Genomic DNA, 19,985 nt, shown 5'->3' with positions numbered 1-19,985 from the left:
CCTGCAAGTGCATCAACTGTAGCATATACTGTACAGAGCAGAGTGTCCATTTCGCAGAATGAAGGATTACTGTTGATGGGTAAAATAACACGGTTTACTTGGATCTTGAGGAGCTGCCGCATTTATTTAGACACAAGTTGAAACGTATGCTGTACATGAAGATAATACATTATCTGGATGTTATTAAAGTGTTGGAATGGGATTAGAACAATTGGAAAAGTTGTCACTGAATTTGGCTGCAGAGTTGGCAGTAAACATGCGAGATAGTGCAATGGGGTGAGGATTTAAAAAGGAAATAGTAGAACAGGATACTTGAGCTTTTAAAATAACAGCTTTGTGGTCTGATACAAAGACATCTACTACAGTAAATGTATGTTCTCTGGGCAGAAACCAGAAGAAAGGAAAGGACCAGTATGTAAGATTTAGTGGCATCTAGCGGTGAGGTTGAAGATTGCAACCAAATGTACACCCCTTTCCTCAGCATTCCCTTTCCAAGCGTGTATGGTGGCATTCAGGTAATCTAAAAAGAGAAAAGACCCTCTCTAGAGCCAGTGTTTGGTTTATCGTTTTGGGCTTCTGTAGAAAACTGGAGGTGCAACATAGCAGGCTTCGTGGAAGAGGAACCGCTACCTATGTACCTCCAGTTTGGACTACTGTAATAGTCCTGTCTGGGGTCCCCAACAAAACCCTAGACAGGCTCCAGTATGTCCAAAACTCTGCCGCCAGAGTCTTCACCCACACCAAGACCTAGCAGCACATCACCCCAACCCTCATCCACCTTTAGTGGCTCCCAATTAAGTCCTTCATCACATATAAAATCCTCCTTCTCACCTACAAATCCCTTCATGCTCTGGCCCCACAGTACACCTCAGACTTCCTCCAGGCATACACCCCACCGCGAAACCTCCAGTCCTTAGATGCTGGCCTGCTCTCCATTCCCCACACCAGACTCTGTACCTTCGGAGACAGAGCCTTTAGTGTTGCAGCCCCATCCCTCTGGAACACCCTCCCTGCAGATATCCGAAATGCTACATCCCTGGATATTTAAAAAAAAACTCTTGAAACACCCCGTTTACCACAACATACAACCTCCTTTAGCTTAGCAGTAATTCTGTAAAGTGTCCTTAGGTTTCTTGAAAGGTGCTATATAAATAAAAGTTGTTATTAGCAATATATTATTATTATTATTATTATTATTATTATTATTATTATTATTATTATTATTATGTAGATATCAAGGGCTCTATCTAAGCTAACAAAAACAGGATTCTTAGTTTCAGGAGATCATATACTAATGAAAACACAATAATATTATGTTCCATTTATGCCAATATAGATCCCCCTAAATCGTAACAAGGGCACTACTTAAAACCTTTTTCTTGATGATTTCTCCACAGGGAAATATATATGATTAAATTATGTTCTATCATGTCCTGTTTCCCTACCAATTGAGAACGGTCAACGATCGCCTTGTGAGCAGCACATTAAACGCCAGATCTACCAGAGTACTGCCCCCCAGGCCTTGACTTCCAAAATTTTCAGGGCAAGGCCACTTGGCCTTTGGTGTTGTCAATTTTTGATGGGGACAAAGGACAAATGGCAAGGCAGCAAGGCCATCATAAAAAACATACATTATTTTAGGTCCACACAAACAATGAATTTTAACTAGGATTTTAACTAGGATTAAGGATGATTTTATTTTCAATACATAGTACAACTTCAGTGTGTGTGTGTGTGTGTCTGGGGTAGGCATGGGCCAGTATGAGATTTTGACGGTATGATAACCTTCAGCAAAAATATCACGGTTTCATGGTATTACGGTATTGCAATGACATCTATAAATGTGTTCTTTTTGAAATGTCTACAGGGGAAAAACAACGGGGTGTGGCCTTGACCAACTGCCACTTTGCTCGTTTGAAAGCCATGATGTCTTTCTCTCATGGGTGGGCCAAATTCTCTGGGCGGGCAAAGCAGAGAAAGGGGAGGTAACCTTGCTCCTTATGACCTCATAAGGAGCAAGATTCCAGATCGGCCCATCAGAGCATTCATTTTCTCAAAGGCATAGCAGGATACCCAGGGCTTGGTTTAAACCTGTCGCCATTTCTAGCCACTAGGGGACCATAGGCAGACTGGGGGAACTTATATTAATGTTAAAAAACCTCATAAAGTGAAATTTTCATGCCATGGGACCTTCAATATTAATGATACTTGAGATTTCACCACGATGAGAAACAAAAAAAGAAACAAAAAGAGGGAGGGTATGCCAGTGACTGTGTGCAACATGCAAGACATCTGCTGTTGAAACAAGGTGGGAGCTCAAAAAAGCTGCTGAACTGGATCCAATATCTGCTTCCCCTTTTCAGTCTCTACCGTCTCAATAACTGTAAACAAAACTCTACACTGCTTTTTGAGCAGAAAACAGCCCTCAGCAACAGCACCAATCTCATACAACTGAAAGCAGCTGTACAGTATGTCAGTCATTTCAGCTAGAAAACAAAAGATACATTCAAATCACTGCATTTGTCATTTGCAAAAATAAAAAAAGACCTCCTGACTGAATAATACAAAGCAAAACTAGTACATCAAATTCAGTCACGAGGTTGCAAAATAGCTAAAAAAAAAACCACATTTAGAATTCAGTTTGACTTTACCTTCTAACAGTCTTGAGCAATGCAATCTTCTTACCAGAGCGCCTAGCATACCCAATTTACAAACAGACTCATGTCAGAAAGTTGAAGATTGAGGGTGTCCAAACATGCAGAGTAGCAATGAGAGGGGAGAGTGGCAGTATGCAGTGAATAATAAAGACAGTTGAAGAAGAGAGAGAGAGAGAGAGAGAGAGAGAGAGAGAGAGAAAGGTAACATAGTGATGGAGGAGGTATACAGTTAACGGTTGAGAGGCAACACAGTACAGACAGAGGGTGTGAGGGAGGCAGCTCAGTGCAGGAAGTTGATCACAGTCGAGTTGTAATAGTGTCTCTGAGGAAAACGTAATGGAACCCGTCCCAAACCTCTCCCTTTTTCGTTTCGTTCCCTCCTTCCCCTTAATAGAAAAACACTGCAACTGTAGTTGCAAATGGCACAATGTCATAGTAATGATGAGGATAGCAATGAAAATATGGTGACTGTTGACATGTCAGAATTAAGTCTTTTTACAGTATTGTTTTGAGCTCAGGTCTTACTTGGTATAATGTATGTAAAGAATCACTAAATCCAAGTTTACAATTCTGTATAAGATGTTAAGACAACAAGGAGATGACAATAAGAGCATTCACATGTAGCCTTTGTAGCTACACCAAAACTGAGTTACCAACAGGGCCCCAGACCCCCATGGGGTCAAAAATGCCCTTTGTTTACTGTGTAGCAACAGGTTGTTTGCAATTTGATTTAAGCCTTGGCCACAGAAACAAGCTGTAAACACAATACTGACCTACAGTATTATCATTATGAAGTTGAGATGGCAAACTTGTTAGCAACCTGATAGTTTTCACCAGGATGTGCTCTGGTTTATTCACATTTCTTTAAACCAATCACAATCATCACGGTGTCGCTGCAAAATAGCCTCGGGAAGGAACTTGTTTTGGTGGAACATGTTGTTTTAGTCGTGAAACAAAAAACTCAGATTGGACAGATAGTCTAGCTAGCTGTCTGGATTCACCCTGCAGAGATCTGAGGAGTTAACCATAGTCCTCAGAAATCCACCGGAGTTAAAAATTCCACCACAAACAAAAAGCAAGGTAACGGACATTCGGCTGAAATAGTGAAATCCGGTGGAATTTCCGACGGCAACAGAGCAATCCCGGAAGTGGAACGTCGTGAATATAGACTAGCTAGTTGCTTACAATGTTGGTGTTACAGCTACCTGCTGCTTGTGAAAAAAGTTTGGTGAGAGTGAACCAAAACAGTAAAGTTTATGACGTTAAACCAATAAAATCAGCTGAAAGACGCTGAGGCGCTCCGTAGAGCTGAGGTGAACTGCAGAATCTGTGGGTCTGGCACTATGAGGGACACCTTACGGATTAATCCGGCCATATAACGTCATGTCAGGAAGAACTACAGCTACAGAGACACAGCATATTATTTAATATGAATTATATGAAAAAAGAAAGACTTTTTAGACTCCCTTTTTTCTTCAAAGAAGCGACTAGCGACAAATAGTGAATTTCTGTAGAAGAGAGATGCCAGTATTGTCTGGTGAGCGTGAGGTCTTTCTCTCAGCAAATGGCCACAGTTGCCTCTCTCTGTCACTTCTGACTGAGGAGCAGCAGCGACGCCCACGTCATACTCTGCAACCATCGCTGTATGTGAATGGGTTGTATGGGAAGAGGCTGACTGTTTGGCCTATGGAGACGAATGGACAATGCGGGTCATAGCATCAGGCCGAAAAAGGGACATAAATTAGTGTGTCCACCCATGTTTCCATTACTGCCAATTGGAGCTGAGAAAATACTACTGATGACTACTGCAGAGTCATTTGTCTGGGGGAAAGGGGGCTTAATATTTGTATGACTGCATAGGTGTTCACCTGTTTATTCTATATTTGCTGTATTTTTATTCTTCTTCAAAAAAATGAAGTAAAAAACAAACACGCAAACAGTTTGAGAGGCTGGTACAAAGACCAAATGAGCCCCAAGTTCATCCTCACAGATACATGCCAATCTACTGCAGCAGAGAATAGCTGTTCTGTAGCACAGCAGCTAAATTCCTCTCCTCTCCCTCTCCACCCTTCAGCTGACCCCGCCTGACTGTGCCTCTACTAATTGATTAGTTTGATTAAATGTGTGAAGTGATGCAGACCTGGTGTGCAGCATCATTTTAATAAACAAATTCACAAAAAAATAGAAGCATAAAGCTGAATCTCTGTGACCCTAGAATCACCACCTTAGGGGTGTAAATAAATGTAGTTATGAAAGCAGATTTTTGTTTGTGATACTGAACCAGCACTCCCTGAAACCAGCCTCCTGCTGTAATTATTGCTTAATGTAAACATGAATCCAGCCTCTCTTTTCTATTGTCTTGAAAGAAGAGAAAAAAAACATTGTGCACTATAAACATAAATATTTCCTGCTGGAAGAAGTCTTTCAAGATAAAACAGCTGGTTCTTATGGTTAGCATGTTGCACATCTGACTCCATTTTTCAGACACTGTCAACTCCCAACACATCACAAAGGATATACTACACTTATATAACTTGTGCATTAGCAGGCAATCCATCCTGTTCAAAGTGCGAGTGAACACAACTTTTATTAGCTGCGACATAAACACTGAGCACACAGTGTGATTTCTAACCCAGCTGTGTAATCTCTAAGGGTAAAAATTTAAATTGAGCAGCTTTGTAAACCCACTGACAAAGAAATATTCAATCTAGAGAGGTTTACAAGCTGTATTTTTTACAGCCCTGGTATTGGTGTGACTATAAATGGCAATGTCAGTCCGGTTGCCAGTCCATCACTTTGGTCCAGACTGAAACATCTGATTCAAACTATTGAATGGATTGCCATGAATTTTGTTTTTGTTTTTGAAGATCATTTTTTGGGCATTTTAGCCTTAAATAAACAGGGCGGCTGTAGACAGGTAAGGGGGGAGAGAGGTGGAAGACATGCAGCAAATGGCCACAGGTCGGACTCAAACCTCGAGCTGCTGCGTCAAGGACCGAGACTCCGCACATGGGCGCCCCCTCCCCCAGGTGAGTCACCTAGGCGCCCAATTGCCATGAAATTTTAAACGAACATTCATGTTCCCCTTAAGATGGATCGTAATCACTTTGGTGATCCTCTAAATGTTCCCCTACAGTAGCACCATCATCAAGTCAACATTTCTATTTGTCCAATAATTGGACATATGACAAAATATTGGCAAAACTAACAACTTTCTCATCAGCCTACCTACTAAGCACAAGCATGTTAGCATTGTGATTGCGCGCAACGGTTAATTTACCGGGTTGTTCCGATGCTGCCGGAAGTTCCGCCGGATGTCCCTCACCTTCTGCTTTCTTTGTGTTGCTGTGCTAAATTCTAAAAACAAACTGGATCGTGCAACATAGCAGGCCTGCTTGGTTCTTTCGGGGAATGATTGTAAAGATCTACAAGGCAATTTCTCTCTAACTGGGATGTTTTGGAACCTATTGGCTGGGATTTGCTGGGGACCAATTTAAGACCCTTTTTTTTATTCAATTTTGGTGCTTTAAATTAGAGTTACAAACTTGTCTGTTAGTGACAGAGGACAAACAATTACAGGTTCAAAGGGCTTGAAACAGCTTTAATATCCTGTGTCGCTGTCACCAATGCTATGCACCTGTAAGTTGTAACCCAGTCCAGGAAAGGGTTAACAGAAACGTAGTTTTGGCCAATTGGAGTTGGTTGTGCCAGACTCCCGCCTTTGGCTGAGTCTTGCTCTATCTGATCTGTCAGAGGGAGAGCAAGAGTGCGCTTGTGAAGTTTAACGTTGGTAGTCACCGGAGGATTTCATGGCGCAGATTAGAACCCAAATAGAAACATAAGCAACTAAAATTGCTGAATTTTAGAAAATTGTGTCAAATTCGTTGTTATTACTGTGACTTAAAAAGTGTCAGGTTTAGCTCCATCATAGTGTTAATAGTGTCAAAAAACATTAGCTGACGTTGTTGTTAAGTAGCTAGCTCAGAGATTATTGGCTAATGATTTATCTACATGCTGGAAAAAGCTGGGGAGTACAGACTTTAAGGACACCTTGTAAAAGTCCCCTGCTATAATATGTATCCCCTCTGGGTGAACGCGCTGCAGTTTGTTCCCTATGGTTAGCAGTGAGCCAAACTTGTGCTAAGGTTAGCGTCGGGGGCTATGTAGACGGCAGTGTGCTGTTTTCGTGGTAAATAAAATGGCCTGTATATTACCGACAGGGCTTCTACGTCAGGTGAGCAGTGCTGGGCAACAATCCTGCAGCTGGTACTCCATTCATTATGCACAAAAATGCAGTCCTCCGCCTCTGGTCTTACAGGAGTTCTTGTCTTGATCCTGCCAGTAGCTAGCTCGGCCTGCTAGATGCCGACAACAATCCCCGGAGCGCCCGGTCTGGCTGTGTCCTCCGGGATGTTATGAGCCGCCTGGAAAGCTCTCGTAATGGCTGTGTTGTATCGTAGTCCTATATTGATTAGTTCAGTGTGGCTGTACTTGTATAAATATACACCGACAGGAGAGCTAGTGGCTGCTGCACAATCGAGCGCCGCCATCTTTGTTGACATTAGTGAATGTGTAGCATTCCAATGCGTGTTTTTAAGTGTTTTTTTCTAAGTAATTTAAATACTCGATAAATGCCAATTTGCACATCGTTAACACAACAATGACGATATTATCGTAGACGATATATATCGCCCACCCCTAGTGTCAGGATTACAAATACATGCAAACTCTTCAAGAGAACTGTGGTTCAATCTGCAACTAGAGAAAAGAACAAAACACAATGTTTCATGAGAATAAGGAAACAGTTCCTCATGCTTGAAAAGCATGAAAAAAATTATCCGAGCAGAATCCACAACGTCAAAAAAGCCCAGACAATCCATCATGCTGAAATAATGTTACACAAACTGGAATTACATTCTTTTTGACTGCTCACAAAGGACAAAACAATACAATCCAGAAAACAAATTGTATCTTAAGACTACAAATAAGACAATATTTGATTTGAAGCATAGCACACAATGTACTCACAGTTCCACTCTGTAGCCATTCTATGAGAATATGTGCTGTTTCTGTAGGTAATTGTGCCCTGAGACTTTCTCTCTCATCCTGGTTGGGTTGGAGCTCCAAGGCAAGTTTGAGATCCTCAGCTAACTGAACGACCTGCAGAGGACCAGCGCTGATGGGAGAACTCCGGTCATACATGCTGTTTGAAAACTCCACCGCTGCTGCTTTCGAACCTGGACAGTGGGCAGAAGGGGAGAGGAGAGGCAATTACTTACTTAAAGAAAGATTATTTATATCATTATTCAAAACTAAAACGTGACTGCAATACAAAACTAATCTGTTAGGTATATGACTTACTATGTAGTAAGCCACTCCACCCCAAGAGGACCGAGAATGGAGCTTTGGAAACTAAGAAAGCTGAATTTATTTAGAGCCATACATCCTCCTGAATATTTCCAAAATGTCCATGTGTCACCTGGATCATTTCCCTGGCACCCACACACACACACATCTGGATGCACTCAAATAATTGTGACTCTGAAAAACAGCCACACATTAAAGTCCCTCCACAGCATATAATGAAAACAACATCTGCTTGAATTTCTTATTCCAGAGAGCATCAGAGCCTCAGAGTTGAAGAACTGAAAGATATAAATCAAAGGAAGTATAAGAAAAAAAGGTCACATCTAATCCATGGGGTTATCACTGTACAGCTTAAATAGTCCAAAGCAACACTTTAAAGCTATTTACCCAAGTATGACCTCATATAAAGGATATAGAATATGAAGAAACCTTGTGTTCAATATAAGCAGAGGATCTACTAAGATGAAGTATTAACAGTGACAGTGAGACATTGTGCACTAACTCACTGCTGCATTTACTGCACATTATAATAACTTTAGAATGGTTGAGGAGAAGTGAACATGAGCATGTACAAAAAATAAATATAGAAACAAACAGAACATGAACACATTCATCTCGCCATACATCCATGAAGTGTGTGTGGGCCAGAGCACAAAACATTATTCACCTTTCTGCTTTCTTTGTGTTGGAATTTTAAACTCCATTGGATTTATGAGGACTATGGTTGACTACTCCTCAGATCTCTGCAGGGAAAATCCAGACAGCTGGCTAGACTATCTGTCAAATCTGAGTTTTCTCTCGCACGACTATTTCATAGCAGCTCCATGCGGAGCTTAGCGACGCCCATGATGATTGTGACTGGTTTAAAGAAATGGCAATAAAGCAGAGCACGTTTTTCTCCCATCCCGGAACACTATGTGGACTAGCCAGACCCTCCTCCGCTCTGCAGCGTGTGGATGTTCTGGCAAAGCGTGACTACGAAAAGTAAGACCAGAGATTTGTCTTAGTTTTAGGGGCTTGGAAACGCAGTAGTGTGGATGTGGCCCTAGGATTAAACGCCAACCTCTGTGATTGGATCCTAAGCTTAGATCCTGACACTGCTCTACCACATCCTCCACCCTGACTTTCAACACTGGAGTTCCCCAGGACTGTGTGCAACCTTCTCCTGTACTCCCTGTTCATATATGACTGTATGGCCACACACAGCTCCAACACCATCATTACGTTTGCTGACAACACGACCGTCATCGGACTGATCACAGACGGCGACGAGACAGAGTCTAATGGGTTTGGCGATAACGATTTCGGGGATGTTTAAAGTCAAACAAAAAGGATCTTCTTCATCTCTCTTTATCAAAAAGGTCAACCTCTGTAGGGAGTCTTTCCATAATGATGTCGAACATTTAGGTCTTGTTTAATACTGACCAATTTCCAAGATTGTTCCCATCAGTCACAAAAACAGGAAAATAGGGTCCAGGTTGACACAAAATGAAATTACCCTTTGAATTCAGCTGATTGCAATAAAATGCCATTATTCTTCAAAGGGACATTTTTTTTTTCAAAAAACAGAAAGGGTGACTTAAGCTCCTATTGTTCAATCAACAAGCTTTACATGAATTGATGTCGCTAGGCTACATGAGTTTAAATGTCCTATTTTGGCCGAATAATGGTAATAACAACTAATAGTGTGCAGTAGGGGTGGAATGGTACAAGAATTCGTATTGAACCGAAACAGTACGGGCGTCACGGTTCGGTGCATGAATTTACACGGAGAATACACAGTATAAAAATAAATAAAACTTAGGTGCAAATGAATTAATGTAATGCGGAACTACTGTTAGCTACGCGGGTTCTTTAGGGACACATAATCTGTGCCTTAAAACCTTAGTTGTTTTAGTAGTCTGAAGCTCTGATTGGCGCCTATGTAGCCGAGCTCCACCTGTGTATGCAGTTTTTTGTCAGGTCGACGGTCCAGTGAGTGAGTCAGAGATAGCAGCACTAAGGACAAATATGGCGAGTGGTGGCGACCCACAAGAGTTAGAGGACTCTTCAAGATCACAAGAAAACTTCAGTTTCCCAGTCAGTTACAGTAGTACAGGCGAGAGAGAGAGTGGTGGATAAGACGAGGACTGTGTGTCGGCGTTGTTCAGCAGTTGTTGGGTATGTGAGTGGAAAAACATCTAACATGCTAACGCATATCCAACGCCATCACCCAGATGTGCCAATCACTGGAACGAGACAAAAACAAAACTGTCCAACTTCTCCTCCCTACAGTGCTTAACCAGCCTTTAGATACACATGCAAAGAGGGCCAAAAAAATCACTGAAGCAATCGGAATTTACATGTCACCTTCAATGCGCCCGTATTCACTCGTAGAGGAACCTGGCTTCAAGTATTTGCTGTATGTACTCGAACCTCGTTACAACATGCCATCCTGTCCACATGTGAGGCAAACTGTAGTCCCTTCCATATACAACCAAACACGGACATTGATGGAGCACGAGTTGTCAGCTGCACCCTCCGTTTCAACGAGCGTGCGAGAACGCTATCTCACGGTGACTGCTCATTTTATTGACTCTGGAGGTCGTGGCAGAGTGGAAACTAGAGTGGCCTGGAACAACTATATCAGTGACCACAGACAATGCAAAAGACATTGTTAATGCAGTCAGAGAAGCAGGGCTGGATCCGCATGTAGCATTCTTTGCCCATACCCTAAATTTAGCCGAACAAGAAGCACTGGCAATCAACCAGGTATCTCGTTGACACGCTGGAACTCCAGCTACGAAATGGTTGAGCGCTATCTGGAACAGCAAGTTGCCATTTACTCTGCATTAACAGACAAGTCAGTAAAGAACAAGGACGCCTCACATCTGTCAGATCAGGAGGTGAGCTTCGCTGTGGTTAAGATTATGAAACCTTTGAAGACCATCCATCCATCCATCCATCTTCGTCCGCTTATCCGGTGTCGGGTCGCGGGGGGAGCAGCTCCAGCAGGGGACCCCAAACTTCCCTTTCCCGAGCAACATTAACCAGCTCCGACTGGGGGATCCCGAGGCGTTCCCAGGCCAGGTTGGAGATATAATCCCTCCACCTAGTCCTGGGTCTTCCCCGAGGCCTCCTCCCAGCTGGACGTGCCTGGAACACCTCCCTAGGGAGGCGCCCAGGGGGCATCCTTACCAGATGCCCGAACCACCTCAACTGGCTCCTTTCGACGCAAAGGAGCAGCGGCTCTACTCCGAGCTCCTCACGGATGACTGAGCTTCTCACCCTATCTCTAAGGGAGACGCCAGCCACCCTCCTGAGGAAACCCATTTCGCCGCTTGTACCCTGGATCTCGTTCTTTCGGTCATGACCCAGCCTTCATGACCATAGGTGAGGGTAGGAACGAAAACTGACCGGTAGATCGAGAGCTTTGCCTTCTGGCTCAGCTCTCTTTTCGTCACAACGGTGCGATAGATTGAATGCAATACCGCACCCGCTGCGCCGATTCTCCGACCAATCTCCCGCTCCATTGTCCCCTCACTCGCGAACAAAACCCCAAGGTACTTGAACTCCTTCACTTGGGGTAAGGACTCATTCCCTACCTGGAGAAGGCATTCCATCGGTTTCCTGCTGAGAACCATGGCCTCCGATTTAGAGGTGCTGATCCTCATCCCAACCGCTTCACACTCGGTTGCGAACCGATCCAGTGAGTGCTGAAGGTCGCAGGCCGATGATGCCATCAGGACCACATCATCTGCAAAGAGCAGCGATGAGATCCTCAGCCCACCAAACTGCAACCCCTCCCCACCCCGACTACGCCTCGATATCCTGTCCATAAATATTACAAACAGGATTGGTGACAAAGCGCAGCCCTGGCGGAGGCCAACCCTCACCTCCTTTGAAGACCATCACTACAATTTTGAGCACTGAAACAACACCATCGGTTTCAATGATCCTACCACTCAAAACAATGATAATGAAGTCTGTGACGAGGGAGCGGGAATTCGGACCCAAATGCAGAGAGGAGGCAGGCAGGCAGGAGGCGGTCAAACTGAGGTATTTATTACAACAAAGGGCGGCAGTACAACGACTGGAAACATACAAAATAAAACACTGAAGGCAGGAGCGAACAGAACACACTAGGGAACAAACAACAGACATGGGCGAGCACACAAGACGATCTGACAAGAGACAAGGGGAACACAGAGGCTAAATACATGAGGTGACAGGCAAATCATAAACAGGTGAGACAACAGGTGAAGCACATCAGGGCAGGGCAAGACAATCAACAAAGGTGGGAACAGAAAGCAAAGCTAGACATGACAAGACAGAAGACCAGACTATCAAAATAAAACAGGAAGCAGAACATAAACCGGGAAACATGAAATCAACTAAACACAGAAACTTGACAACACTAAACACAAGGGAGAACAACAAGAACAGGAAACATACAGAAAACTACGAAGCAACAGAAACGGCACAAAACACAAGGCAAAATACAGAAACCACAACAGAACCCCCCCCTCAAGGGTCGGATCCCAGACGACCCTAAAACAAAGAACGGCCCAGGGAGGGCAGCGAGGGAAGACAGGAGGGGGAAACAGTCACTGGGGCACCAGGAACAGAGGAGCCCGGGGCACAGGGAACAGAGGGGCCCGGAGGCACAGGGAACAGAGGGAACAGAGGGGCCGGGGCACAGGGAACAGAGGGGCCGAGGGGCCCGGGGCACAGGGAACAGAGGGGCCGAGGGCACAGGGAACAGAGGGAGAGCCCTGGGGTTACGGGGAACACAGAGAGCCCCGGGGGCACGGGAACACAGAGCACTGGGGGCATAGAGAGCACAGAGCACTGGGGGGCACAGGGAACACAGAGCACTGGGGGCACAGAGAGCACAGAGCACTGGGGGCACAGAGAACACAGAGCACTGGGGGCACAGAGCACTGGGGGCACAGAGAACACAGAGCACTGGGGGCACAGAGAACACAGAGCACTGGGGCACAGAGCACTGGGGGCACAGAGAACACAGAGCACTGGGGCACAGAGAACACAGAGCACTGGGGGCACAGAGCACTGGGGGCACAGAGAACACAGAGCACTGGGGGCACAGAAAACACAGAACACTGGAGGCACAGACAACACAGAGCACTGGGGCACAGACAACACAGAGCACTGGGGGCACAGAGAACACAGAGCACTGGGGGCATAGAGCACTGGGGGCACAGAGAACACAGAGCACTGGGGGCACAGAAAACACAGAACACTGGGGGCACAGACAACACAGAGCACTGGGGGCACAGACAACACAGAGCACTGGGGCACAGAGAACACAGAGCACTGGGGCACAGAGCACTGGGGGCACAGAGAACACAGAGCACTGGGGCACAGAGCACACAGAGGACACTGGGGCACAGGGAACACAGTGGACACTGGGGGCACAGGGAACACAGAGGACACTGGGGGCACAGGGAACACAGAACTGTGCCGACTTCGACAAGACAGACTAGGATAGAACAGGGACAGACTCGGACAGAACAGACTCAGACAGAACAGGGACAGACTCGGACTCAGACAAGACAGACTCGGAACCAGACAAGACAGACCCGGGCAGGACAGGGACAGACTCGGACAGAACAGACTCAGACAGAACAGGGACAGACTCAGACTCAGACAAGACAGGCTCGGACAGAACAGGGACGGACTCAGACGGGACAGACTCAGACGGGACGGACTCAGACGGGACGGACTCAGACGGGACGGACTCAGACAAGACGGACTCAGACAAGACGGACTCAGACAGAACAGGGACAGACTCAGACAGAACAGGGACAGACTCAGACAGAACAGGGACAGACCGAACAGGGACAGACTCAGGCAGAGACAGACTCAGACACAGGGGAAGTAATAGGGATACAGACAGTGAAGGGGACGGAGACAAGGACGGGCACGGTGACGGGGACAAGGATGGGTACGGTGACGGGGACGAGGATGGGCACGGTGATAGGGACGGAGACGAGCACAGTGACAGGGATGGAGACAGGCACGGAGACAGGGACGGAGACAGGGACGAAGACAGGCACAGAGACAGGGACGAAGACAGGCACAGAGACAGGGACGAAGACAGGCACAGAGACAGGGACGGAGACAGGCACAGAGACAGGGATGGAGACAGGCACAGAGACAGGGATGGAGACAGGCACAGTGACAGAGGTGGGCATAGTCTTAGGGGCGGTCTCTGGGGCGCCAGAGACCGGCAAAGTCCCAGAGGCCGGCGAAGTCCCAGAGATGGTCCCATGGGAGCCGGAGACCGGCGAAGTCCCAGAGGTGGTCCGAGAGGCCGGCAAAGTCACAGGGGTGCTGGGCAGTACTGGGACACTGGGCAGCTTGGGGACACTAGAGACACCAGAGGACTCGGGACGCTAGAGAGGCTGCTGGCTAGCTGGGACTCGGAAGAGCTGCTGGCTAGTAGCTGGGACTCGGGGAAACTGCTAGGTAGCTGGGACTCGGGGAAACTGCTAGGTAGCTGGGACTCGGGGGCACTGCTAGCTAGCCTGGAGTCAGGGGAGCCGCTAGCTGGCTGGGAGTCAGGGGAGAGGCCGCTAGCAGGCCGGGAGGCTGGGAAGAGGCCGCTAGCAGGCCGGGACTCAGGGGAGAGGCCGCTAGCAGGCCGGGACGCAGGGGAGGCCGCTAGCAGGCCGGGACTCAGGGGAGAGGCCGCTAGCAGGCCTGGAGTCAGGGGAGAGGCCGCTAGCAGGCCTGGAGTCAGGGGAGAGGCCGCTAGCAGGCCGGGAGGCTGGGAAGAGGCCGCTAGCAGGCCGGGACTCAGGGGAGAGGCCGCTAGCAGGCCGGGACTCAGGGGAGAGGCCGCTAGCAGGCCGGGACTCAGGGGAGAGGCCGCTAGCAGGCCGGGACTCAGGGGAGAGGCCGCTAGCAGGCCTGGAGTCAGGGGAGAGGCCGCTAGCAGGCCTGGAGTCAGGGGGGCTGCTAGCTAGCTGGGATTCTGTGGGGCTGCTAGCCAGCTGGGAGGCAGGGAAAGAGCTGTACGTCAGCCCAGGGACAGAGGACCTGCACGTCAGCTCGAGGTCAGGAGGGCTGCACGTCGGCTCGGGGTCAGGAGAGCCGCACGCCGGCTCGGGGTCAGGAGAGCCGCACGCCGGCTCGGGGTCAGGAGAGCCGCACGCCGGCCCGGGGTCAGGAGAGCCGCACGCCGGCCCGGGGTCAGGAGAGCCGCACGTCGGCCCGGGGTCAGGAGAGCCGCACGTCGGCTCGGAGTCAGGAGAGCCGCACGGCGACTCCGGGCGGCTGCACGTCAGCGGCGACTCCGGGCGGCTGCACGTCAGCGGCGACTCCGGGCGGCTGCACGTCAGCGGCGACTCCGGGCGGCTGCACGTCAGCGGCGACTCCGGCACACAGGTCGGCCCAGGCTCAGGTACCCCGGTCAGGTCAGGCTCAGGTCCGCTGGGCAGCTTGGGCTCAGGTCCGATGTGAGGCTGAGTAGGGACCTGGCGCTGAGAGCCACGACGTCCCTTCCTCCGTCCACGGCCTCCACGGGTCCCTGCGGAGACGGCCAGGCGGGTTCCTTCATAGGACTGCTGGTGGTTGGTTGTGCATACTGACCAGGTTGCGTCGAACGGACTGCTAGTTGAAGCACTGGGTCTCTGACTAGCAGCTTGCCGGCTGGCTCTTTCAGCTTCTTCGGTCCGTTTAAGCCACATGGAAAATTGTCATAACAAAGACGTGCAGGGCCTTGGTTCCTCTCCGGGTGGAGTGGGGGCTCGACTCAGAGGAACGGGCGAGGAGATAGACGGAGCGGCAAACAATGCCCCAGTAGCCACGGTGTTAGTTGGCTGAGAGACAGGCGGGCAAGTGGGTGAGCCATGGAGGAAGCTATCCAACTTCTTCTTCACAATGTTTAGGCGTGGAACAAAATGGCTCACCCACGGTCTCTCCTTAAACCACTGTTCTTGCGTGGAGATCCTCTCCAGAACTGGGGCACACCGACCGGGTCTTGAGTCCAAAAGGCTCTCCACAGTGCGCTCAAACTCTGCTACTTTCTCCTCGAAAAGTTGCCTCTCTGCTGGGTCCATGCTGGTCAGATCGTTCTGTGACGAGGGAGCGGGAATTCGGACCCAAATGCAGAGAGGAGGCAGGCAGGCAGGAGGCGGTCAAACTGAGGTATTTATTACAACAAAGGGCGGCAGTACAACGACTGGAAACATACAAAATAAAACACTGAAGGCAGGAGCGAACAGAACACACTAGGGAACAAACAACAGACATGGGCGAGCACACAAGACGATCTGACAAGAGACAAGGGGAACACAGAGGCTAAATACATGAGGTGACAGGCAAATCATAAACAGGTGAGACAACAGGTGAAGCACATCAGGGCAGGGCAAGACAATCAACAAAGGTGGGAACAGAAAGCAAAGCTAGACATGACAAGACAGAAGACCAGACTATCAAAATAAAACAGGAAGCAGAACATAAACCGGGAAACATGAAATCAACTAAACACAGAAACTTGACAACACTAAACACAAGGGAGAACAACAAGAACAGGAAACATACAGAAAACTACGAAGCAACAGAAACGGCACAAAACACAAGGCAAAATACAGAAACCACAACAGAAGTCAATGGAACAAAATGACGACGATGCTCCCATCGTCAGGGAAATGAAGCATGCCATCAGAGAGAACATGCAAATCCGATGCATTGACCCAGATCTCCAGGATTTCTTTAATAAATGCACTGCATTGGACCCCAGGTTCAAATCACTCCCTCACTTGGATCCTGCCTGTCACCAGAACGTCTTTGAAGATCTCATCACAGAAGTTCTGAGCAGAACAGAGCAGGTATGTATTTAATGCTAAGGTTGTTTTGTATTTGATTGATTTTTCCTCACTTCTGTCATGTCTTAACTGAACATATTGTTGTATAATACTGCAGACTGAGACCACAGAGACAACACAGGACAGGCCATCAACTTCACAGGCTACTTCCTTACCAGAGATGCCAGAGTCTGAGACATCATCCTTCCAACCTCCTCCAAAGAAGTCAGACATGGCAGAAGTCTTAGGCTCCCTCTTTGCAACTGGTCAGAGGAACCATCCTGATTTGAGGCAGAAGGTGAAGGAGGAGGCATATGTCTACGTAACCAAGGAAAGCACTTCTGTGGAATCCGAGCCACTTGGCTGGTGGAAGTCCAATGAAACAATATTTCCAAATCTAGCCAAGTTGGCCAAATGCTACCTGGCAGTACCTGCCACCTCCGTCCCAAGTGAGAGTTTTTTTTTTTCAACGGCAGGTGACATAGTCACTGCCACAAGATCTACCCTCACTAGTGAAAGTGTGGACAAACTTGTGTTTCTGAAAAAAAACTTAAAAATAGAATGAAGCTACTTTTATATTGTGCGATACAACAGGATGTAGTTTCTATAAACAGAACCACAAAACCAACAACAGTAGCCATTTCCATCCATTATGTTTTCAAGGTGTAGTGCAGGGAAATATGATCCGCCATGAGCACGGTGTATTTTATTTAGAAAATGAACCGGGGGTGGGGATATGTTCATATTGCGAGTTGTATGTTTTGTATGTTGTTAAGAAATAAAAATAAAAATTGTTAATCACAAAATCTCAAATATTAATATTGGTATCTGCCTCAAAATTCCACTATTTATTTGGGTATACTTAAAAGTATTAGTAGTAGTAGTATGGAATTGAGATACATACAGCTATTATATACTATGTTCTGCTGTAGTAGTGCCATCTGCTTATAATTCCTTGCATTCTTTTGTAATTAGAAACATACTGTGGGGATGCCACTGTATCAGCATTATGGTAATTTTTATTTCCTTAGCCATTCCACGCTGTCTGATCTGCAACTACTACTAGTGCACCCCATTACTCTCAGAAGCATTCTCAGCAATTTTATTTTGGAACAAGGTCTGAATATGTAGTCTTATTTCACTGTCTGCTGCTGATTTTTTGCACAATTCATGATGTGTGGTGTTCTTTTCCATATTAAAGTTATTTTTATATTGCTGGCAGCTCTCTTTTCTGAAGATCACTTTAAAATGTGGAAAGGGGTTAATAGTAAGAATTGGGACTAAGTCTAGTAGGCACTGCTCTGCCTGTGAATAGTAGATGGTAGCACTATTTCAATCAATCAATAGCAAAAATTAAAGTAATTAACCAGTTGAGTGCTTTCACTGTATTCCCACAAGACACTTAACCAAAGAGAAAACTCTGTTCATTATGGAAAGCAATATGACCAACATATCTAAATTATGTTGATAAGTGTCTCTAATTTCCTTGTTGGTGATTGGCTAACGTTATCGGTAATGGGATTTTTAATGTATTTCTATCTGTGGTCATTGAGAGGCGGAATAGCAAACTCAGAGCACTCAATGAGGTCAGCGTGATTTGGGCAAACAAGGAGTAACTTCATGAGCTTGATGTGACAGTGGTACCTGTGAACCCTCTTTTGTTCACTTGTGCTATACTGTATGGGATAAAGGAAACTTAGCCAAAAATGTGATTCTTTGTATATCGGGTCATTATCACAGACCTCCATATTTTGAGAAATTCACAATGACCCAAAGTCCCCTGTCCCTGTCTCTTTCCCTCTCCGTTCTTCTGTGATTAAAGAGACACTTTGTTCGGATCAATCCTTGTTTTCCTACATACCTTCCTTATGTGGACTACATTAAACATTTACTCTACTGTTAGTTAAATCTAGTTGGACAAGGCTGAACTGGCTGCAGCAAATAGTCCACACATGAAAGAACACACACATGTATACAGTATCACACACACACACACACACACACACACACACAAACACACACATTAAGGCATGGATACCCGACCCGGCCCATCGGGTACAGATATTTAGAAATTATGGTCGGGGTCGGGTCGGGCTCGGTCACATCAGTGCAATAAGGCAACAGCTTATTAACGTGCGCTTGTTGCCCCGTGTGCCCTGACGCGCTCATCTGTTGACATTTCCGAATGCCTTCCTACAGCTGCTTAACAAAAGCGGGCTTTCCACACAAACAAACGTAGCCTACATGTGTCATTAGTATGACACATGTCGGGCTCGGGCCGGGTTCGGTCACGGCTCTGTCGGACGCGGGCCGGCCTCGGACAGAAAAATTCGGCCCGATCCGGACTCTAACACACATATTAACACAGTAAATGAGGCAGTGTCAAAGATGAAGTACACTAGTTTAGTTTATCACTTCTTAATCTGCTGTAGGGCTAGGCAGTATATCAACTCTTTAGGCTATATCGATATATTTTCAAACGACATATAGTATGAGACAATACCGTATACATCGATATAGTTTGTCTGGCAAGAGATGTGACCCACGACAAGATTATCACAGTTAATAAAAATGCAGCGCAGTGACGATAGAGTCATTTCATTCACAAGACGTGTAACGGTGATGACCTGCCGGCAGTCACTCTGGGAGTAGATAATCTAGTCTGCAGTGTAGTTCATACTCTTCACTGAAAACCTGATAATTGCATATTTAATTGTATAGTAACAATCGGCTTAATGATCTAATTAAGTTGTTGTATCGTACACAGGGTGAGATTGTGAAAAAAGCATGCACCACAAAACGAAAATCCCCCTTTTACTATAATGCCATGGATGTAGTGCCACTCGGCCAGCCATGTCAAAACAGTTATTTATGAACTTCAATATTCAATGAAAAATAATCTCAAAATGAAATACAGAGTGGAATTCACTTTGCGGTGAAAACAAAATACTACCCAGGAAACGCCTAAACTTATGCCGCGTTCTATTTACCTTGCAACTCGTTTTTTACGAGATCAAAGTCGGAAACACGCCCCCTGACCTCGTATTTACGAGCTTGGAACTTGTACAACCTCGCAGTACCCCGAGTTCAAAATCCAACATGGCTGCCCCCTGTATCAACAGTTGTGAAAGCTGCAGTAACATAAAGT

At 46.5% G+C, this 19,985-nt stretch overlaps 1 protein-coding gene across 4 annotated transcripts in view; it reads right to left on the bottom strand.

The window, feature by feature from the left end:
* ppfibp2b (PPFIA binding protein 2b) overlaps window positions 1-19,985 on the bottom strand; it is a 128,229-nt gene that overhangs the window by 60,093 nt on the left and 48,151 nt on the right. For all 4 annotated transcript variants that reach the window (XM_028584891.1, XM_028584892.1, XM_028584894.1 and 1 more), the window contains exon 3: window positions 7,686-7,894. In XM_028584891.1, coding sequence (XP_028440692.1) covers window positions 7,686-7,894 — 209 coding nt within the window. The remainder of the gene's footprint in view (window positions 1-7,685; window positions 7,895-19,985) is intronic.

The sequence above is a fragment of the Perca flavescens genome, chromosome 8 (genome assembly GCF_004354835.1).
Source record: "Perca flavescens isolate YP-PL-M2 chromosome 8, PFLA_1.0, whole genome shotgun sequence".
NCBI lineage: Eukaryota > Metazoa > Chordata > Actinopteri > Perciformes > Percidae > Perca > Perca flavescens.
The sequence above is the reverse complement of the archived record's forward strand: the minus strand, read 5'-3'. Positions and strand labels throughout refer to the sequence as shown.